This window comes from Oryctolagus cuniculus, chromosome 6 (assembly GCF_051225735.1).
Source record: "Oryctolagus cuniculus isolate XC-2025 breed Fujian yellow rabbit chromosome 6, ASM5122573v1, whole genome shotgun sequence".
Classification (NCBI taxonomy): Eukaryota; Metazoa; Chordata; class Mammalia; order Lagomorpha; family Leporidae; genus Oryctolagus; species Oryctolagus cuniculus.
The window spans coordinates 34,955,421-34,979,318 of record NC_142872.1 but is presented as its reverse complement, the minus strand read 5'-3'; the positions used below and the strand labels follow the sequence as shown (position 1 = coordinate 34,979,318).

The window sequence follows — 23,898 nt, the reverse complement described above, 5'->3', positions numbered from 1 at the left end:
GTAGCAGTTTTTTGGGTTTTTGTTTTGACAAAAAAAGTCTTAAGATACATGAAAAACTACATAATCCTGTGTTTTAGATTAGGATGGTCCAATTGCTTGGGCCCCTGCACCCACATGGAAGAACCAAATGAAACTCCTGGCTCCCGGCTTCAGGCTGGCTCAGTCCTAGCTGTTGCAGTCATCTGGGGAGTGAACCAATGGGTAGAAGATCCCTCTCTCTCTTATTTATTTATTTAAAGATTTATTTATTTATTTGAGAGGGAGAGTTATAGACAGAGAAGGAAAGACAGAGAGAGAAAGTAAGAAATCTTCCATCCGCTGGTTCACTCCTCAAATGGCCACAACAACTGAGCTGGGCCAGGCCAAAACCAGGAGCCAGCAGCTTCTTCCAGGTCTTCCACATGAGTACAGGGGCCCTAGGGCTTGGTCCATCATCCACTCCCTTCCTAGGTGCATTAGCAAGGGCTGGATCAGAAGTGGACCAGCCGGGACTCTATGGCTCCCATTTGGGATGCTGGCACTGCAGGCCTTGGCTTTAATCCGCTGAAGCCCCGCGCCAGCACTTGCTGGTTCTCACTCTCACTCTCTCTCCTTCTCTGTAACTCTACCTTTCAAAGAAATAAATCTCTTGCATTCAAAGATCTATTTATTTAGGGGCCAGTGCTGAGGCGTAACGGGTAAAGCTACCACCTGCAGTGCTGGCATCCCATATGGGCACCAGTTCAAGTCCCAGCTGTTCCACTTCCAATCCAGTTCTCTGCTATGGGTTGGGAAAGCAGTGGAAGATGGCCCAAGTCACTGAGCCCCTGCACCCACATGAGAGACCCAGAAGAAGCTCCTGGCTCCTAGCTTCAGATCAGCCCAACTCCGGCCACTGCAGCCATTTGGGGTATCAATCAGCGGACAGAAGACTTCTCTCTCTTTCTCTCTCTGCCTCTCTGTAACTCTGCCTTTCAAATAAGTAAATAAACCTTTTAAAAAATACATTCAGGCCGGCGCCGCGGCTCACTAGGCTAATCCTCCGCCTAGCGCGCCGGCACACCGGGTTCTAGTCCCAGTCGGGGCACCGGATTCTGTCCAGGTTGCCCCTCTTCCAGGTCAGCTCTCTGCTGTGGCCAGGGAGTGCAGTGGAGGATGGCTCAGGTGCTTGGGCCCTGAACCCCATGGGAGACCAGGAAAAGCACCTGGCTCCTGGCTCCTGCCATCGGATCAGTGCGGTGCGCCGGCCGCGCCGGCCATTGGAGGGTGAACCAACGGCAAAGGAAGACCTTTCTCTCTGTCTCTCTCTCTCACTGTCCACTCTGCCTGTCAAAAAATAAAATAAAATAAAATAAAATAAAATAAAATAAAAATACATTCATATTTGAAAGTCAAAGTTACAGGGAGAATGGAGAAATAGACAGATCTTCCATCTGCTGGTTCACTCTCTAGATGGCCGCAATGACCAGGGCTGGGCCAGGCCAAAACCAGGAGCATCTTCCAGGTCTCACAGGAGGGTACAGGGGCCCAAGCACTTAGGCCATCCTCTGCTGCTCCCCGGGTACATTAGCAGGGAGCTGGATTGCAAGTGGAGCAGTCAGGACTGGAACTGGCACCCATATGGATGCTGGCACTGCAGATGATGGCTTAACCCTCTGAACCACAGTACCAGCCCCGAAATAAGTAAACATTTTATAAGTAGCCATATTCCTGGGAAAGCAGTGGAAGATGGCCCAAGCCCTTGGGTCTCTGCACCCGCATGGGGGACCCGGAGGACACTCCTGGCTCCTGGCTTCAGATCAGCTCAGCTCTGGCCGTTGTGGTCATATGGGGAATGAACCAACAGAATGGAAGACCTCTCTCTCTCTTTCTCTCTCTCTCTCTCTCTCTCTCTCTGTAACTCTTTCAAATAAATAAAATAAATCTTTTTTTAAAAAAAGTAGCCATATTTTCTTTCCTTCTTCAGTAGACATTTCACTTAAAATATATCTTCTCAAAACCAGCTTGATCAACTGGCGTGTATGTGTGTGTGTATGTGTGTGTTATGCACATTCTTGTTCAACCTCTCAACAATATGGAACATCTTCTATATGCCAAGCACTATAGGTTCCAAGTCTCTACTCTCAAAGCAAAGATAAAAACAAGGGGGGGGGGGGGTAAACGCAGATGAACATATGACACAGCATGACAAGTAATATGAATAAAAATAAAGCAGGGCTGAAAGCAGGAGACTAGGAGCTCGGAGCGTACCACACAGCATATGAGGTGCTCAGGTGAAACTGCTCTGAGATGACGTTTGAAAAGAGAAAAAGAAGTGAAGAAAAGCCCATCTTTCATGCAAGTAAAAAAATGCAATCAAAGATCTTGAGTTGGGAATAGTTTGGTATATTCAAAAATGCTAGGTGATCAATGTAGCTAGAGTGAAACAAATGAGGAGGAGTGGCAGGAAATAAGGTAAGAAAGGAAGTTAAGAAACCCTCAAAGCAGCTGTGAAGACCATTGGTAAGAAGATGGGATATTAAAGATAAAAAGAAAAGATATTCACGCCCAATTCTTAAGAGAAAAAGTGTCATTCTCTTATCAGCAAGAATAGGCAGCTTCATTATCCTTAAACTTACCACTCCACCATCAACATCTGCCAAAAGCTGCAAACTACCCAATCATCTAAACAGCATTAGAACTCCCACTGTTTCAGCATAGGAAAGAACCAAAGAACAAAAGGGAAAAAGCCAGTTCTGCCAGAGCACTTGATGAGTAACTAAGCATGAATGGGTATATTCAAGTATTCAAAGAAATCTGACCACTTTCTTTCCTACCAATCTTAGAGGAAGTTTCAAATTCACGAAGTCTTACATTCAAAATCTTTATTGAAATACTTGGTTGAAAGCCTGTAATAATTACCTTTTTGTAAAAAGACATCAAGTTGATCAGCACAAAAGGCTTTCAATTCTTTCTCAGGTTTGTCCTTCTTGACCAGTGCTACAACATAGTTGGCTAAGGCTGATGGGTCAGCATCACATCTAGTTAGACAAAGAGAAACAAAAATTTAAGAACATAATGTTTTCAAACAGAGGTGTCATTAATAAAGTCACCCTTATTTTAGAAAACCAAAAGATCAAAACATCCTTATGTTATCTGGTCCACCAGAAAGTCAACAGCAAAATGCCTTGAGCATCCCAAAAAACTTTTGCTATGACCTTTACTCTTGCCTGGTCCATTCTGGCTTGGACTGGACCACTTCCATCTCTTGGGAGCCATTCCCTTAATAGTGCTGTCTTCAGAATGATCCTGGTAAAATCATGTTTTGAGATCTGTTAAAAATTTCTTCAAAGAAATGCTTCAGGATCTTGATCCCAACTGCTGGAAATGTCCATTAAAAGCTCTGTTCTTCTCTGCAGCTGACCTGGACACAACAGTTTTGGCATCCATCTGGCAAAAGTTTGCTCTATTTTAATTTTTCAATCAGAAATACAGAAGCTGGGCATTTGGTGTAGCAGTGAAGATGCTGCTGAGGATGCCCACATCCCATATCAGCATGCCTGGATCCAAGTCCCAGCTCCACTCCCAACCCCAGCCTCCCACTAATGCAGACCCCAGGAAGCAGTGCTGATGACTCAAGTAGCTGGGTCTCTGCTACCCAAATGGGAGACCTAGATTGAGTTTCCAATTTCTGGCTTCAGCCTGGCCCCTTCCCAGCTCTTATGGGTATTTGCTGAGTGAGCAAGCAGATAGAAGATCTGCCTGTCTGTTCCTGTGTGTATGTGTGTGTCCTTCTGCCTTTCAAATAAAATGAAAATAAGAAAAAAAAAAAAAAGACCCTAGAAGAACCTAGAATGTTTAAATTGAACCAACTGAGATATCTTTGGTGTTGACTATTGTTTCTGCCCTTGACCATCAGTCCTCTTTACATAAGGCATGAACAAGATTAATTTATTCCTCTTGCAAATGATCTGGTACTACGGGCTTGTCCCTTTTTAAAATGAGCAGTCCATTTGCAAACTGCTAATTTCTTTGGGGTGCTGTCCGCATAAATTTTTCCTAATGCATCAATGATTTCATCATTCTTCTACTCAAGTCTCTCTACATGCTGAGTGGTTTACTGCTTCAGTTTTACCAGAATCCAGGTTGCTCAGATAGGTGCTCTTTTCAAACTAATGTATTAGCATTTATTATAAATCCCTCAAACTAGATCCTGTCCAGACATGTTATCACAATTATCACAAATTAGTATGAATTTATCTTGGTGCAAAACACAATTTTGAAATCTGAACAGTTTTTTGTTTTGTTAATTTATTTGGAAGTTGAGTGAGAGGGAGGGAGACACAACAAACAGAGATGGAAAGAGATATTTCATCTATTGCTTCATGCCCCAAATGCCTATTACAGCCAGGGCTGAGCTATGCCAAAGCCAGGAGCCCACAATTCAATCCAGGTCTCCTACGTGAATGGTAGAGACTCAAATATTCAGTCACCACCTGTTTCTTCCAGGATGTGCATTAATAGGAAGCTAAAATTGGAAGCAGGGCCAGGACTTGAGCTCAGGCATCCTGGTAAGAGATGCAGGTGTTTCAAATCAGAGTCTCAAATGCTGCACAAAATACCTGCCTCACAATTTGTTAAGAATGCACGTTTTTCACAAAAAGTTTAAAGACTGTCTCATATATAATATTCAGATTTCCCCAGGAATGCGTACTTAAGTAACACATATCTTTTGTGGCTTCAGAGAGTTGCTGTAGAGGTAAAATTAGAAAATCATGATGAGTTTAAATAAAACTCTGATGGAAGGGGAATGAACCAGCAGATGAAAGAAAGATACCTCTCTCTCCCCTCTGTCACTCTGCCTTCAAATGAGGGGGGAAAATGATGCAAGCAAAGTTTGCATCCCTACAAAGCACCATTCAAATCTAATTAATCTGGTCCATAATGCCTGAGCCTCCACTGTCAATCAGAAAGTTAAAGAATACCAATTAGGGGTCCCATAGTAGAGGATCAGGTTAGATCACCCCATGAGATGCCAGCATTCAAAATATGTACACCAGTTCAAGGCCCTGCTGCTCTACTTCCTAGCAGCTCCCTGCCAGTGTGCCCACAAAAACAGGAAAAAATGGCCCGAGACTCGACCCCTGCCACCTATGTGGGAGACTGGGAGGAAGCTGCCGACCCCTGGCTTTGGCCTGGCCTGCCCTGGTCACTGAGGTCATCTGAAAAGTGAACCAGCAGATGGAAGATCGATCAATCTCTAACAATCTCGATCTCAATCTTTCTCTTTAACCTGCCTTTCAAATACATTAAAAAAATAAAAATAAAAAGAGTATCAGGGCTAGTGTTGTGGCATACTGGGTTAAGCTACCACCTGTGACCCCAGCATCCCATATGGGTGCCAGTTCAAGTCCTGGCTGCTCTACTCTGCACCCATGTTGGGGACCTGGAAGAAGCTTCTGGCTTTGGCCTGGCCCAGCCCTGGCCACTGCAGCCATTTCGGATGTGAACCAGCGGATGGCAGATCTCTCTCTCCCTTTCCCTGTAATAACTCTTTCTAATAAGTAAATAAACCTTTCTTAAAGAATAAAAGAGTATCAATTATATTTCCAGTAATTTTATGAGACTAGCAAATAAAAGACAAGCCGAACACTAGCACCTATACTTCCTTGTAGTTTCTATTTTTAAAGTTCATGATTTAATAAAACAACATTTTTTTTCCCACTGTCAATATCAACAACATCAAGGGACAGGCTGGTTCTTTAAATATCTAAGCAACAAATTAGAAGAAACAAAGAAATGTTTAATGACTATCAATTTTACACAACTTAAAGCTAATGAAAAAAATTATGGGCAGAGATCAAGTGTGATGGAAATGAGTATATCAAAGATGATGAGTTACATGTTAGTAAAAATAGGCAATTTAAAAAGAAAGTAAAGGGGCTGGCACTGAAGCATGGTGGGTAAAGCCATCACCTGCAGTACAGGCATCCCATATGAGCACCAGTTCAAGTCCCTGCTGCTCTACTTCCGATCCAGTTCTCTGCTATGGCCTGAGAAAGGTAGATGGATGGCCCAAGCCTTTGGGTCCCTGCACTCGCCTGGTAGACCTGGAAAAAGCTCCTGGCTCTTGGATTCAGACTGGCTCAGCTCCAGCCATTGCAGCCATCTGGGGAGTGAACCAGTGGACAGAAGACCTCTCTCTTTTTCTCTCTGCACCTCTGCCTTTCAAATAAAATAAATAAATCTTTAAAAAAAAAAAAAAAAAAAAAGGAAGGAAGGGAGGAAAGAAGGAAACAAACAAACTAAAATATTTCTTCAAAGTATGCTACAGGGGCTGGCACCGTGTCGCAGCAGGGTAAAGCCCTGGTCTGCAGTGCCAGCATCCCATATGGACAATGGTTTGAGTCTTGGCTGTTCTACTTCCCATCCAGCTCCCTGCTAATGCACCTGGGAAAGCAGCAAAGGATGGTCCAAGTCCTTGGGCCCCTGCATCCACATGGGAGACCCAGAAGAAGCTCCTGTCTTCTGGCTTCAGATGGGCTCACCTCTAGCCATTGCAGCGATTTAGGTGTGAACCAGCAGATGGAAGACCTCTCTCTTCTCTCTCTCCACCTCTCTCTGTAGTTCTTTCAAAAGTCAGAGTTACACACAGAGAGAAGGAGAGGCAGAGAGAGAGAGGTCTTCCATCAGCTGGTTCACTCCCCAGATGGCCGCAAAGCCAAGAGCCAGGAGCCAGGAATTTCCTCCAGGCCTCCCACGAAGGTGCAGGGGCCCAAGGATCTGGGCCATCTTCTACTGCTTTCCCAGGCCACAGCAGAGCTGGATCCAAAGTGGAGCAGTTGGGACTCAAACCGGTACTCATATGGGATGCCGTCACTGCAGGCAGTGGCTTTATCTGCTATGTCACAACACTGGCCCCCAAATAAATAAATCTTAAAAAAATAAAAAAGCATACTACATTTTGGAATTAATAACAGATCACTTTAATATACCCACGGAAAAATTCCCTAACAGATATATATACTATCTACTTGAATTTGTGGAAAGTAAATATTACATATTCAAACTATCCCTGCCATATACACATATATAAAGGTAACTATGTAAGGAAATGGACATGTTAATTATTTTATTTTATTTTTTATTTTTAATAATTAATGTTGAATATTTAATTTTTATTTTTAATAATTTTAAATATTTTATTTTATAGTAATTTCACAATGTGTATAGATACAAAATCAAAACATTCATATATACCTTAAATATACATGCTTCTTAATTTTAAATAAACTCTAAATTAGGAACAAAAAAGCAAATCTACAGCAATTCCATCTTCAAAAATACTACAAGGGCCTGGTGCTGTGGCGCAGCAGGTAAAGCCGCCACCTGCAGTGCCAGTATCCCATATGGGTGCTGGTTCATGTCCTGGCTGCTTCACTTCCAATCCAGCTCTCTACTATGGTCTGGGGAAGCAATAGAAGATCCAAGTCACTGGGCCCCTGCATCTACATCAGAGCTGGAAGAAACACCTGGCTTCGGATCAGCGCAGCTCTAGCTGTTGCTGCCATCCAGGGAGTGAACCAGAGGATGGAAGACCTCTCTATGCCTCTGCATCTCTGTCTTTCAAATAAATAAATAAATCTTAAAAAAAAAAAAAATACTATACATGCCATGTTCACCTAAGCTATTTTATAAACACATTAAAATGGAGATATGTAGGTAGAATTCATTTCTTCCATTAGAATAAGATATTACTGGCCGGCGACGCGGCTCAATGGGCTAATCCTCTGCCTTGCGGCGCCGGCACACCGGGTTCTAGTCCCGGTCGAGGCACCAGATTCTGTCCAGGTTGCCCCTCTTCCAGGCCAGCTCTCTGCTGTGGCCAGGGAGTACAGTGGAGGATGGCCCAAGTGCTTGGGCCCTGCACCCCATGGGAGACCAGGAGAAGCACCTGGCTCCTGCCTTCCGATCAGCGCAGTGCGCTGGCCGCAGCGCGCCAGCCGCGGCGGCCATTGGAGGGTGAACCAACGGCAAAGGAAGACTTTTCTCTCTGTCTCTCTCTCTCACTGTCCACTCTGCCTATAAAAAAAAAAAGAATAAGATATTACTAAGTATAGTTCTAATCAGCATTCATATGGAGAGCAAAGAGGGAGGGAAAAAAATCACACTCCCATGGAACTTGGGAAGCTCAGATAATTCAGATATTTAGAATTAACAGATAGATACTCCAGCAGAGAAGCCTGGCAGAAAGTGGCACTATTACTCTCTGCAATGTATTAGAACCTTCATGGGGTTTCATGACAGGTATAATGCCAGAGAAGGGCAAGAGATTACTGATAAGAAACAGACAAAACATTCTGATAACAAGATAAATGGAGTTGGTTTGGCAAATCCGTATGTTCTATTACGCAAATCCAGTATTCTGACTCTAAAAAACAAAGGCAGAGTTAATATGCTTCTAACAAAATAGAGTTTGGTAAGATGGGGTTAAAAATCTAATTAATAATTAAGGGAAGGTAAATTAATAAGAAAACAAACATTAGAACCTGGGAAAAGTGATCACAGAATCTAAACAGAGTGAATAAGTAACTGTTAATAACTAACTGGTAAAATTCTGTACTAAATACAAAGCATACATAGCCAAAGGGATAGGACTGTTTATTTTTAATAGCTCCTAACATGCACCCATAAAGTGCTCTATCATCAGTTTGAAATAATAAGTCTCATTAATTAATGATGAAATTTAAATAAACTGGGGAATTGTGTTATAATTTTCTAAATCTTCCTTTTTTAAAAAAAAAATTATTTGAAAGATGGAATGTCAAATAAGGAGAGACAAGAGAGACAAAAGAGATCTTCCACCTGCTGGTTCACTCCCCACAATGCAGCAATAGATGGAGTTGGTCCAGTCCTAAACCAGGAGGCAGGAGCACAGAACTCCATCTGGGTCTTGCACATGAGTGGTAGGGTCCCAAGTGCTTGAAGCATCTTACACTGCTTTCCCAGTGGCATTAGCAGAGAGCTGCACTAAAAGCAAAACAGCTGGGATTTGAACTGGCACTTTAATATGGGATGCTGGTTTCACAAAAGCAGTGGCTGTGCTACAATGCTGGCCCCTTCTAGATCTTACTGATCTTATTTATTCTTTCAACACACTGACCGCTTACTATAAAATCTTTTTAAACTGACAACTGTAATACTGTAGCTAGGGTAATGATGGTAACATTCCAGAAAGGCTTCTAAAAGTGTGCCGCAAAAATCTGAGCATGACTCTGACCCTTGACAGATTGTAAGACAAATGCCAGGGACTGAAAAAACACAAATGCTGGGGTTATCTCCCTTCCTTCAAAACCATTACTTATTTTTCTTTCCCCCAAAGAGTATTACAAGCCTTTTAGCAGGGCCAGAGCGGTGGCACAGCAGGCTGAGCTGCCACCTACAGTGTCGGCATCCCACTTGGGTGCTGGTTCAAGTTCCAGCTGCTCCACTTCTTGTTCTGCTTCCTGCTAGTATGCCTGGGAAAGCAGAAGAGGATGGCCCAAATAATTGGGCCCCTGCACCCATATGGGAGACCCAGAAGACTCCTGGCTTCTGGCTCTGGATTGGCCCACCTCCAGCCATTGCAGCTATTTGAAAATTGAAACAGCAGAAAGAAAATTTCTGTCTGCCTCTCTCTCTCTACATTTCAAATAAATAAATGATTTTTAAAAAGCCTTTAAGCTATTTATTTGAAACAAAAGCTTATCAGAGTCCACTTCTGCTTGACTAGTGAAAAACATATGTATTAATGACAAACAGGGGCACGAATTTGAAGTAGAAGTTCTGACACTGGCTGGAATACCCACATCCCCTACCAGAATGCCTATGTTTAATACCTGGCTCTACTTCCAATTCTAGCTTCCCATTAATGTGGAGGCAGCAATGATGGCCCAAGTAGTTGGGTCTCTGCAATCACATGGGAAATCTGTCCACTCACATGGACAGAGGGCATCTGGTAAGTGACCCAGCATATAAGAGTATTTTCTATCTCTCTCCATCTCTGCCTCACAAAAAAATTAATATTTATTTTTTAAAAAAAGCATTCTAAAATTTTCGATCCATGACTATGTCAAATATACATGTTTCTGGGGCCGGCGCTGTGGTGTAGCGGGTAAAGCCGACGCATGCAGTGCCAGCATCCCATAGGACGCCGGTTCAAGTCCTGGCTGCTCCGCTTCTGATCCAGATCTCTGCTGTGGCCTGGGAAAGCAGCAGAAGATGGCACAAGTCCTTGGGCCCCTGCAGCTGCGTGGGAGACTGGGAAGAAACTCCTGGCTCCTGGCTTTAGCCTGGCCCAGCTCTGGCCACTGCAGCCATTTGGGAAGTGAAACAGCAGATGGAAGCTCTCGCTCTCTCTCTCTCTGTAACTCTGCCTTTCAAATAAAAATCTTAAAAAAAGAGAGAAGTTAAAAACACCCATATTAAGTTATTATTCTGGCCGGCACTATGGCTCAATAGGCTAATCCTCTGCCTGCAGCGCCGGCACACCGGGTTCTAGTCCCGGTCGGGATGCTAGATTCTGTCCCGGTTGCTCCTCTTCCAGTGCAGCTCTCTGCTGTGGCCCGGGAGTACAGAGGAGGATGGCCCAAGTGTTTGGGCCCTGCACCCCATGGGAGACCAGGAGAAGCACCTGGCTCCTGGCTTCAGATCAGCGCGGTGCACCGGCCACAGCGTGCCAGCCACAGAGGCCATTGAGGGGTTAACCAACGGAAAAGGAAGACCTTTCTCTCTGTCTCTCTCTCTCACTGTCCACTCTGCCTGTCAAAAATAAATAAATAAAATAAAAATAAAAAAGGAAAAAAAAGTTATTATTCTAGCGGTCAGCATTATGGTACAGCTTCACTCTGCAATGCTGGTATCTCATGTGAATATATGTGCCATCCATGTGGAAGACCAAGAAAGAAAGCCAGAAGGACTCCTGGCTTTTGCTTGTTCCACTCCCAGCCATTGGGGCCATCTGGAGAGTGAACCAGGGGATGGAACTCTCTCCCTCTGTTAGTCCCACTCTCTCTGTAACTCTGCCTTTCAAATAAAATAAATGTTTCAAAAAAAGCCACAAGAACTAGAGAGTCAACTAAAGTTATAAATGTAAAGACTAAGTAATCCTCTCAAGATAAGGTGGACGGCACACCTGTGGAACTAATACTCAGCTGCAATTCTACACAAATAAGATCTACTATAAGGCATATACCATTTCTTACATCTGCATAAAAAAATTAATGTATCCTAAGTGTCAACTAATAGTTACCTTTTAGTTAAAATGAAGAATTAACAAGACAAATTTCCTCACATTGTATATATGTGTTGAAATGCCACACTGTAGCCCATAAAGATGTACAATTATTGTTTATTAAAAAATCATATTGTACCCCATTAATATACACAATTAGGGGCCAGCGCTGTGGCACAGTGGGTAAAGCTGCCGCCTGCAGTGCTGGCATCCCATATAGGCGCTGGTTTGCGATCTGCTGCTCCACTGCCAATCCAGCTCTCTGGTATGGCCTGGGAAAGCAGTGAAGGATAGCCCAGGTCTCCCATGTGGGAGACCCAGAGGAAGCTTTTGTATCCTAGCTTCAGTTAGGTCCAGCTCCAGCCATTGCAGCCAACTGGGGAGTGAACCATCGGATAGAAGACCTCTCTCTCTCTCTCTCTCTCTGCCTCTGCCTCTGCCTCTGCTTCTCCTCTCTCTGTATAACTCTGACTTTCAAATCAATAAATAAATCTTTAAAAAAAAATTACCACTAAGAACAGAAATATTGCAATATATACACAATTATCAATTAAAATAAAAATTTATATTAAAAATTGTTAAAGAAATTTCCTACAGCTTAAGTTACAAATATTAGGATTCTTGTGTACTAACATTAAAAGAATATGTATCAATCTTCTTTTATACCTTTCAAATAAATCTTTAAAAAAATCTTTAATTTGAAATCACTTAAAAAACAAAACCAATTAGAATTTTTAATCATAGAACACTAACAGAAGTAATGCCATAGAATTCTCATCTGTAAAAACCTTAAATCTGGGGTCAGTGCTGAGGCATAGCAGGTTAAGCTGTCGCCTGCAGTGCCAGCATCCCATAGGAGTGCCAATTCATGTCCTGGCTGCTCCAATTCCAATCCAGCTCTCTGCTATGGCCTGGGAAAGCAGCAGCAGATGGCCCAAGTACTTAGGCCCTTGCACCCATGTGGGAGACTCAAAGAAGCTCCTGGCTCCTGGCTTCAGATCGGTGCAGCTCCGGTCATTGAAGCCAACTGGGGAGTGAACTATCAGATGGAAGACCTCTCTCTCCCACTCTTCCTCTCCCCTCCCCTCTCTGTACCTCTGCCTTTCAAATAAATAAATAGATAAATCTTAAAAAAAAAAGAAGAAGAAACCTTAAATTAAATTAGGGGTTTTTTCCTTTTAAAAAAAATCTCCATTGCAGGTATACTCAAATTGCAATCCACTGTGTAGCATATCAGCTTTATGGAAGATTTCAGACATTTTGTTCAATCCCAGCATCAAAGAGGAAAGGTACTACCTTTGACCTCCAAGCAAGGAAATATTATTAAAAAAAAAAAAAAATAGACTCTGTTTTAGGAAAAAGGCCAAGACTACTTAGACCTTTTTTTTTTTTTTTTTTTTTTTAAAGATTTTATTTGAGAGGTAGAGCTACAGTGAAAGGGAGAGACAGAGAGAAAGGTCTTCCTTCTGTTGATTCACTCCCCAAATGGCTGCAATGGCCAGAGCTGTGTTGATCCAAATCCAAGAGCCAGGCGCTTCTTCCCAGTCTCTCACACGGGTGCAGGTGCTCAATGACTTGGGCCATCTTCCACTGCTTTCCCAGGCCATAGCAGAGAACTGGATTGGAAGTGGAGCAGCTGGGACAAGAACCGGCACCCATATGGGATGCTATCGCCGCAGGCAGAGGATTAACCTACTGCGCCAGGTGCTGGCCCCTAGACCTTTTCTACTTTCAAAAAATTTACATGTTTATGAATATAGGCCTACTTACAGGTTCTAACTTAGTATGAACTTTGTTTCAGAGTTGAGAAATTAATATATGGGCTATTGAGTTGTAAGAACAAAACCTAATTCTAATGTGTATTAATAGTCATTAAAAATGTTCACATTCTTTGAGATGGGAATTTAGCTTAGCAATTAAAATGATGCTTAAGAAGCCCTATGTGCCATGGGGTAGGTGTCATGGTTCAGCAGGTTAAGTCACCCTTGGGATGCCCACATTCCATACGTACATGCAGGTTGGAGTCTTCATTATTTTGCTTCTGATCCAGCTCCCTACTAACACGTCTGGGAGGCAGCCTATGATGGTCCAAGTACTTGAGCCCCTGCTACCCATATGGGAGACCTAGATGGAATTTCAGGCTCCTGGCTTCAGTCTGCTCAGCCTTGCCTGTTGTGGCCATTTGGGGAATGAACCACAGGATGATGGGACGTTCTCTTGCTCTATCTCTTTCTCACCCTCTCTGTTGTTCTTTCAGTAGATAAAAATAAAAATAAACATTAAAAAAAAAAAAAAAAAGATGCCCACATCCCACACTGAAGTGCCTGGGTTTGATACTCAGCTCTGGCTCCTGACTCCAGCTTCCTGCCAATGCATACCCTGGGAGGCAGTAACAATGGCTCAAGTAGCTGGGTTCCCACCACCCATGTGGAAGACCTGGACTGAATTCCCAGCTTCAGCCCAGCCTAGCCCTGGCCATTACAGCCATCTGAGAAGTGAACCAACAGATGGCAGAATATTCCTGCACTCTTGTCAAACATGCATGCTGTCTCTCAAAAAAAAAAAAAAAAAAAAAAAAACCACACAAAGAAGTTTATATTCTTTGACCAGTAATAAGGCAAATATAGAAAATACTACTGGTACCTACAGACACTAAAACATATGTATTTATTCTATAAAAACAGAATTACTTTCTAAATTTTTTTATTTTTAAAATAATTTATTTGAAAGGCAGAGAAACAGAGAAAGATCTCACATTCACTGATTCCCTCCCCCAAATGCCCATGACAGCCAGGGACGAGCCAGGCTTTAAGTCATGAGCCTGGAACTCAACTCAGGTCTCTGGTGTGGGTGGCAAGGGCCTAAAGACATAAACCATCACCTGCTGCTTCCCAGGGTACACATTAGCAGGAAGCTGGAATCAGAAGCGAAGCTGGTACTCAAACCCAGGCACTGCAACAAAGGATGTAGGTGTCCAAATCAATGTCTTAACCACTGTGCCTTCAAAACAGTGGCCCAAGAATTACCATGAACAGAAAAAGTAGCACCAAGTTAACCATTTTCTTACTGTTGGGTGTTTATGATATATTAGGCATCCATGGGGCTGATGTTGTGACTCAACAGATTAAGCTGCCACTTGTGACACCAGCATCCCATACTGGAGTGCCAGCTGGAGTCTCAGATACTCTGCTTCTTATCCAAATCCCTGGTAAAGTGCCTAGAGAAGCATGAGAAGATGACCCAAGTGTTGGGGCCGTTGTACCCATGTGAGAGATCCAAATGGAGTTTCAAGTTCTTGTTTACCCTTGGCCCAGCCCTGGCTGTTGCAGACATTTGAGGAGTAAACCAGCAGATAGACAATGTAGGGTCGGTGCTGTGGCACAGCGTGTAAAGCTACCACCTGCAGTGCCGGCCTCCCACATAGGCGCCAATTCAAGTTCCAGCTGCTCCACTTCTAATCCAACTCTGCTATGATCTGGGAAAGCAATACAAGATGGCCCCCAAGTCCTTGGGCCCCTGCACCCACATGGGAGACTTGTAAGAAGCTCCTGACTCCCGGCTTTGGATCAACACAGCTCCGGCCACTGCAGCCAACTGGGGAGTGAACCAGTGGATGGAAGACCTCTCTTTCCCTGCCTCTCCTTCTCTCTGTGTGTAACTCTTTCAACTAAACAATTAAATCTTAAAACAGAAAAAGAAAATTGTTTGTAGTCTCTATCACTCTGTCTTCCAAATCTTTTTTTAAAAAAATGTATTGATTTTATTTTTAAGTCAGAGTTACAGAGAGGGAGAGCGAGATCTTCTATCCACTTTTCATTCCCTAAATATTCACAATGACTGGAGCTGGGCTGATCTGAAGCTAGGAGCCAGGAGCTTCTTCTGGGTCTCCCACACAGGGGCAGGGGCCCAAGGACTTGGGCCATCTTCTGCTGATTTCCCAGGAATGTTACCAGGGAACAAGATTTAGAGTGGAGCAGCTAGGACTCAAACTGGCACCACTATGAGATGCCAGTGCAGCAGATGATGGCTTTACCTGCTACACCACAGTGCCAGCCCCTAAAATACGCCTTAAAGAAAGAAATATTAGGCATCCAAAGTGATTATAAAAGTAATATGCAAATATGAAAAATCATGTAATGTCAATTGGAGAAATTAAGATTCAAAATTTCAGAGTCTGATCAGAGCTACACAAGTGCACATATGAAGAGAAACATATTTCTGTAATGTAATAATATCTTTATTATTTTAAAAGAATGAAAGTAAACTAAAAAACACAAAAAGTCTGATTGAGATTGGTGTTCAAATTATTCCTTTGATAATACAGTATACAAAAAATAAGTAAAAATGAAATTTATTTTATAACATGGTAACAGAAACTACAAATATACATTGGGGTGGTATGCTATGTAGGGGCTAGTCACCAGACACTTGCATCCCATATCAGATCACTTGGGTTGGAGTTTTAGCTCAACTTCTAATTCCAGCTTCCTGCTAATGCACCCAGGTGGACATCAATGATAGCTTACATAAAAGGGTCTCTGCAGCCACATGGTAGGGGACATGGTCTGGGTTCCAGACTCCTGGCTTCAGCCTGGTTCAGCCATGGCTACTGCAGGCATATAGAATAAATGGGGGCCAGCGCCGCGGCTCACTAGGCTAATCCTCCGCCTAGCGGTGCCGGCACACCGGGTTCTAGTCCCAGTTGGGGCGCCAGATTCTGTCCCGGTTGCCCCTCTTCCAGGCCAGCTCTCTGCTGTGGACAGGGAGTGCAGTGGAGGATGGCCCAAGTGCTTGGGCCCTGCACCCCATGGGAGACCAGGATAAGTACCTGGCTCCTGCCATTGGATCAGAGCGGTGCGCCAGCCGCAGCGCACAGGCCGCAGCGGCCATTGGAGGGTGAACCAACGGCAAAGGAAGACCTTTCTCTCTGTCTCTCTCTCTCTCTCACTGTCCACTCTGCCTGTCTGCCTGTCAAAAAAAAAAAAAAAAAAAAAGAAAAAATGGAAGATCTCTTTCTCTCCCCCCCTTCCAATAAAATGAAAGTATTTTAAAATTTAAAATATTTTGTATAGACATATGTGTATACACACATCCACAGGTTCTACTACTTTTCAAATGAAAGCTTTCGTAGTTCAGTCAAGGTTGCTATAACAAATACCTCACCAGGCCAGCACCGCAGCTCACTAGACTAATCCTCTGCCTGCGGCGCCGGCACACCGGGTTCTAGTCCCGGTCAGGGCACCGGATTCTCTGCCGGTTGCCCCTCGTCCAGGCCAGCTCTCTGCTATGCCCGGGAGTGCAGTGGAGGATGGCCCAAGTCCTTGGGCCCTGCACCAGCATGGGAGACCAGGAGAAGAACCTGGCTCCTAGCTTCGGATCAGCGCGGTGCGCTGGCCACAGCGCACCAGCCGCAGCGGCCATTGGAGGGTGAACCAACGGCAAAGGAAGACCTTTCTTTCTCTCTCTCTCTCTCACTGTCCACCCTACCTGTCAAAACAAAACAAAACAAAACAAACAAAAAATACCTTACCTTAGATGAGTAATTTATAAACAAATTTATTGCTCATAGTTTGTGAGGCTGTAAAGTCATAGACCAAGGCAGTGGCAAATTCAAGGTCTAGGAAGGGCTCACTCCTCATAGATTCCACCTACTAAGTGTCCCCCACACAGCAACAAGAAAACTTCCTCAAGCCTCTTGTGTATGGGAATTTAACCCATTCACAGAAGCAGATCTTCATGAACTAATCACCTCCTAAAGGGCTCATCTCTTTTTGTTTGTTTGTTTAAAGATTTATTTTATTCAGGCCGGCACAGCGGCTCACTTGGCTAATCCTCCCCCTGCAGCGCTGGCACCCTGGGTTCTAGTCCCGGTCAGGGCACCGGATCCTGTCCTGGTTGCTCCTCTTCCAGTCCAGCTCTCTGCTGTGGCCCGAGAGGGCAGTGGAGGATGGCCTAGGTCCTTGGGCCCTGCACCTGCATGGGAGACCAGGAGGAAGCACCTGGCTCCTGGCTTCAGATCGGCACAGCATGCCAGCCGCAACGCGCCGGCCGTAGCAGCCACTTGGGGGGTGAACCAATGGAAAAAGGAAGACCTTTCTCTCTGTCTCTCTCTTTCTCCCTCACTGTCTAACTCTGCCTATCAAAAAAAAAAATTATTTTATTCATTTGAAAGGCAAAGTTAAGAGTTTTTCCATCTGCTGGTTCACTCCCCAAATGGCTACCAATGACCAGAGAGAGCTTGGGTCAGGCTAAAGCCAGGAGCCCAGAGCTTAACTTCAGGTCTCCCACATGGGTACAGGGCCCAAGCATTTGGGCCAGTCTCCACTGCCTTTCCAGGCACACCAGCAGGGAGTTGTATTAGAAGTGGAACAGCCAGAACTCAAATCGGCACCCATATGGGATGCCTGCACTGCAGGTGGTGGCCCAACCCACTGTGCCACAGTGCCAGTCCCAAGGTCTCCTCTCTTAACAATACCACATTGGGGATTAAGGTCCAACAGAACAATTTTACAGGACACCAACATTCAGTTCATAACACTTTCATCCTCTCCTTAATTAACAGCTTTCATGAATGATGACGAAGAAACACTGCCAAGATTTGGTGGCAAAAATACATACATATGTCAGTTACAAATGCCATTTTGATATATTGAATACAGGTCTTGAATAGTCACTGTTAAATACACGCACAAAATTAACTACTGGGGCTGGCGCTGTGGCGTAGCAGGCGCCAGTTTGAGTCCCGGCTGTTCCACTTCCAATCCAGCTCTCTGCTATGGCCTGAGAAAGCAGTAGAAGATGGCCCAAGTCCTTGGGCCCTGCACCCGCATGGGAGACCAGGAGAAGCACCTGGCTCCTGGCTTCGATCAGCGCGGTGCGCCGGCCACAGTGCACCGGCCGCAGGGGCCATTGGGGGGTGAACCAATGGAAAAAGGAAGACCTTTCTCTCTGTCTCTCTCTCTCTCACTGTCCACTCTGTCAAAAAAAAAAAAAAAAAAAAAAAAAAAAAGCTTACTTTCCTAATTTTCAAGCAACTTAATTATACATGAGGATATGCATTCATTTAAATGTTTACTGTTTATTAGAATTACTTTGACCAAGACTATCTTGCCTTTCAGTCACCTGGCCAATAGATGGATATAAAAACAAGTAACTACAGTACAAAATAACAAATGGTGTAAGTTGAGATTAATGATCAAGTAAATAACAACATGTTTGAGAGGATGAGAGAAAATAGTAGTAGGAAACATAGGGCTAGGAAAGCAACTTTTGGCTTCTAGCCTATAGCTATTAGGCCAGGAACAAAGAAGTCAGACATATTTAGGAGTCAGACCAAGGGCATAAAAACAAATAGGTTCTTCACTTGTAGACTAAAACTTGCCAAGTCTTTTGACTAAAATAACTCCTCTTCTATGAAACAGTGAATGGTCTCCTTAAACAAGTTCCACAGTACATCAAAGGCAGACTAATTCTTGGTAGCCACTAAGCTCACTTTAAAAATTATCAGTACTTCTCAATCCTAAAAACACACTTTCAAAATACTTATTTAATATTTATTTAACCTTATTCATTTACTTATCAGGAGATGAGGTCTAACAGCTGCCAGATGATGATCTTTCCCCCCATTTGGCCAACTGCAGAGATCACTGGTCAGAGTACTTTCTTGTTCTTTGTCTTTTGGGATTTTTTTTTTTTTTTAAGATCCATTTATTTATTTGAAAGGCAGAGTTACAGAGAAAGGGAGAGACAAAGAGATAGAGAGAGACAATTTCCACCACTGATTCACTCCCCAAATGCATATAACGGCCAGGGTTGGACCAGACCGAAGTTGGAAGCCAGTATCTTCATCCAGGTGCAGAGGCCCAATCACTTGGGCCATCTTCTGCTGGTTTCCCAGGCACATTAACAGGGAACTGGGCTGGAAGTGGAGCAGCTGGCAGTTGAACACAGGCCTTAATCTGCTGTGCCACATGTCAGCCCTTTTTTGCCCCCTAAGATTTATTTATTTGAAAGGCAGAACTACAGAGAAATGGAGAGACAGAGACAGAGAGAGACAGCCAGAGTTTATTAATAAGAGACTGCAAACTTAGAGCAGTATGTAAATTCTAGGGTTCAAACAAGTCTACCTTGGGGACTGGCATTGTGGTAGAGCGGGTCAAGCCCCCACTTGCAGCAACTGCATCCCATATGGGCTCTGGTTCGAGTATCGGCTGCTCTACTTCCCATCCAGTTCCCTGCTAATGTGCCTGGGATAGCAGAAGATGGCACAAGTGTCTGGACCCCTGCACTCACGTGGGAGTCCCAGATGAAGCTACAGGCTTCTGACTTCAGTCTGGCCCAGCCCTGGCCATTGTAGCCATCTGGGGAGTGAATCAGTGGATGAAAGACCTCTCTCTCTCCTTTTCTTGGCCTTGGCCTTGGCCTCGGCCTCAGCCTCAGCCTCTGCCTCTCCCTCTCAGAACTCTCTTTCAAATAATTAAATTAATTTAAAAAAAAAGTATACTCGCCATGACCACCAAATCCATAAATATGAACCAAAACAATCATCTTTGTCATTTCCATCATATTCCAAGATGACAATATATTTAGCCTGTAGTGCATTTTATTTTATCAACAGTGTACATTTATTAACATTTACGATGATTGCAACTCAGAGAATAGGTAATTTAGGATTGAAAGTCAGTCTCTGGGGCTTACTTACACTAAAGAAACAAAACTGCTTAGAAGCATTAACCCACATTATGGGAAGGCCTCATTTGGAATGACCAGACCAGAATGGAGTTAAAAGGGACTATTTTCTAAAAACAAAACAAAATTCACAGCCGGCAACGCGGCTCACTAGGCTAATCCTCCGCCTGCGGCGCCGGCACACCGGGTTCTAGTCCCAGTTGGGGCGCTGGATTCTGTCCCGGTTGCTCCTCTTCCAGTCCAGCTCTCTGCTGTGGCCCGGGAAGGCAGTGGAGGATGGCCCAAACGCTTGGGCCCTGCACCCGCGTGGGAGACCAGGAGGAAGTACCTGGCTCCTGGCTTCAGATCAGCGTGGCGCTGGCCGTAGCGGCCACTTGAGGGGTGAACAAACGGAAAGAAGACCTTTCTCTCTGTCTCTCTCTCACTATCTAACTCTGCCTGTCAAAAAAGAAAAAAAATTTCAAGAAAAGGCACTGTAAACTGGAATCAGAGTAAGTTCCTGATGTTAATTTCTAAGCAAATTAACTGCTAAAATGATTCTAGAAAAAAATCAATTCGATCTTTGGTAAATTTAACTGTCTTCTTTATGACAGGCTTCAAGTGACCAGCTAAGTGTGGAAATACACATAGAATGACAGAACTTGAAATAACCCTTATGCTTATTTGGGGTGAAATACTCTTGATGCCCTCCAGAGAAAGTTCAGGTGTCTTAGAAACTGTGAATTCTACATAAATGGCCAAGTATTTTATCAACATCACGCAAGTTCAATGAGAACTGCAAACGCAATGGATGGAAACACAATTGATGTCAGTGATAATCCAATGTTGCTTTTCTTAAACAGAGTCTACTGCATTTTAAAAGATCCTGATATGGGGCCGGCGCCGCGGCTCAATAGGCTAATCCTCCGCCTAGCGGCGCCAGCACACCGGGTTCTAGTCCCGGTCGGGGCGCCGGATTCTGTCCCGGTTGCCCCTCTTCCAGGCCAGCCCTCTGCTGTGGCCAGGGAGTGCAGTGGAGGATGGCCCAGGTGCTTGGGCCCTGCACCCCATGGGAGACCAGGAAAAGCACCTGGCTCCTGGCTCCTGCCATCGGATCAGCACGGTGCGCCGGCCGCAGCGCGCCGGCCGCGGCGGCCATTGGAGGGTGAACCAACGGCAAAGGAAGACCTTTCTCTCTGTCTCTCTCTCTCACTGTCCACTCTGCCTGTCAAAAATAAAAAAAAATAAAAAAAAAAATAAAAAAAAATAAAAAAATAAAAGATCCTGATATGGCCAGAACTCATAGAAACTACAAAAGAATATGACTTTCTCTAGTAATTCCTACATACAGAACCTGCCATTGTACTGTATATACTAGAATCATTATTATTTTTTAAATGGCTCTGAGTAACGCTTAACATTAGTAAGCAAGATACTTTTGAACTGACTTGAATATATTTTCCTATTTCGGCCGGTGCCATGGCTCACTAGGCTAATACTCCACCTTGCGGCGCTGGCACACCGGGTTCTACTCCCAGTCGGGGCACGAGATTCTGTCCCGGTTGCCCCTCTTCCAGGCCAGCTCTCTGCTGTGGACAGGGAGTGCAGTGGAGGATGGCCCAAGTGCTTGGGCCCTGCACCCCATGGGAGACCAGGGAAAGTACCTGGCTCCTGCCATTGGATCAGCGCGGTGCGCTGGCCGCAGAGCGCTGGCCACAGCGGCCATTGGAGGGTGAACCAATGGCAAAAGGAAGACCTTTCTCTCTGTCTCTCTCTCTCTCTCACTGTCCACTCTGCCTGTCTGCCTGTCAAAAAAAAAAAAAAAAACTTATAAAAAAAATATATTTTCCTATTTCAAAACCCATAAATTTTTTTTTTTATTTTTTTTTTTTTTTTGGACAGGCAGAGTTAGAGAGAGAGACAGAGAGAAAGGTCTTCCTTTTCCGTTGGTTCACCCCCCCAAATGGCCGCCACGGCCGTGCGCCAATCCAAAGCCAGAAGCCAGGTGCTTCCTCCTGGTCTCCCATGCGGGCGCAGGGTCCAAGCACTTGGGCCATCCTCCACTGCCTTCCCGAGCCACAGCAGAGAGCTGGACTGGAAGAGGAGCAACCGGAACAGAACCGGCGCCCCAACAGAGATAGAACCCAGAGTGCTGGCACCACAGACGAAGGATTAGCCTAGTGAGCCGTGGCATCGACTATCAAAACCCATAAATTTTTGTAATATAAGAATGATTGAGGTATAAAAAGCATTTATAGATTGCATATGTAATATTCTTGTTTGTGAAATAAGTAAAAGGTTCATATAATTAGCTCCCTCAACGGAGAAATGTTAGAAAATTTCTCCAAAGTCACATAGTAAATTAGAGACAGACATGGAACTAGAAACTAAATGTCCTGATTCATACAATAATGCTTTATTAGAAAATACAGTTAAAACTGTCCAAAAGTTTACAAACTCCCCACTATTTTAAAAAACAAACACCAAGACAAATGTTTACAATAAGCCAAAGAGCAGTGAATTGTATATGCACATATGTACTTAATATATACTATAAATAACTTAAAATATTCCCCACCAAATACAAACTGTTTTGGTGAAAATGTAAATGGGTGAAAAGTGTTTACCTGTGCAGTTCAATTTGCAATAACTAAGATATGGAAATCAACCCAGATGTCCAACAGCTGAAGACTAGATAAAGAAATTATGGGATATGTACACTACGGAATACTACACAGCAGTTAAAAAGAATGAAATGCTGTTGTTTGCAACAAAATGGATGCAACTAGAAAACAAAATACTTAATGAAATAAGTCAGTCCCAAAAGGACAAAATAATACTAACAGAGCACCTAAAAGGTGAATGGGAAGTGGACTCTCTGAGATCTTTGAGATGCAGTGACTTTGAACATTCCTTGTTTCGACTGTTGAGAGATATTTTTTTTTCATTGTATTTGTTGGACTCTACTTAGTATAGACTTAATTCTAGTGTGTATAAAGCTAACTGAAAATAGATCTTAGTAATAAATAAGAACGGGAATAGGAAAGGGAAGAAGAGTAGGAGTGAGGGTGTGAGGGCGGGTAGAATGGGAACAATCACTCTGCTCCTAAACTTGTATTTATGAAATGCATGAAGTTTTTATACCTTAAATAAAAGGTTTCTGGGAAAAAAAAGTCAACACTTCAAATTAAAAAAAGAGAGAAAAGAAAAAGTATTTCCCTGAACGTTTTCTAAACTTGCAAAAATTTCTTCAATGATTCATTTATGCCCTGAATTTACTTGGAAACTTTAAGGGTTCACACACTTAAAATGAACAGTATGGCAGGCCTCTGGTGTAGTGGTTTCTGTTGCCATTTAGAACACTCACACGGTTAAGTGCCAGACAGTCCATCTCCCATTCAGCTTACTGCTAATGTGCTTCCTTTGAGGAAGCAGATGATGGTGTAAGTATCTGAGCCCTTGATACCCACATAGGAGGCCCCAGGTGAAGCTCTAGTCTCCCGGCTTCTGCCTGGCCCAACCCTAACTAACATGAACATTTAAGGAGAGAACCAATAGATAAATATCGCTCTCTATCTTTATTTGCCTTTCATAGAAAATGAAAATAAGCAAACATTTATTTATAATCAGCAATAATTTCTGAAAAAAAAAACACATCCACAAGTTGTGGATAATTCCTACATAGTCTCTATGACTAGGATATCCAAGATATTTTGCAAATGAGTAAAGTTGAGAACCCCAACAAAACTCTTGTGTGCCTAGACTGTTGATACAGCATTAAGTAAACAAACTCCTTGACTAAGGTATGATTTCCATTCCCTTTACTGTACTGCCAACAAACATGGTAGTACTGGCTTTTTTTCCCAGCCAGCTAAGGAGTCATTTCTTCTGAGATCCCTCCTTCTGTCTCTCATCTAATAAAATTCAAAATATTTTCCACATCTACAAGAGAAATAAAAGGTAACAGGTAAGTTCTAACAACCCATGATGTTTCTAACTTG

The 23,898-nt window shown here is 43.6% G+C and overlaps 1 protein-coding gene across 8 annotated transcripts in view; it reads right to left on the bottom strand.

Annotated features, from left to right (window-relative positions):
* The window catches only part of RBM27 (RNA binding motif protein 27), a 106,062-nt gene that overhangs the window by 75,575 nt on the left and 6,589 nt on the right, over positions 1 to 23,898 (bottom strand). For all 8 annotated transcript variants that reach the window (XM_008255173.5, XM_008255175.5, XM_008255174.5 and 5 more), the window contains exon 2: positions 2,881 to 2,999. In XM_008255173.5, coding sequence (XP_008253395.3) covers positions 2,881 to 2,999 — 119 coding nt within the window. The remainder of the gene's footprint in view (positions 1 to 2,880; positions 3,000 to 23,898) is intronic.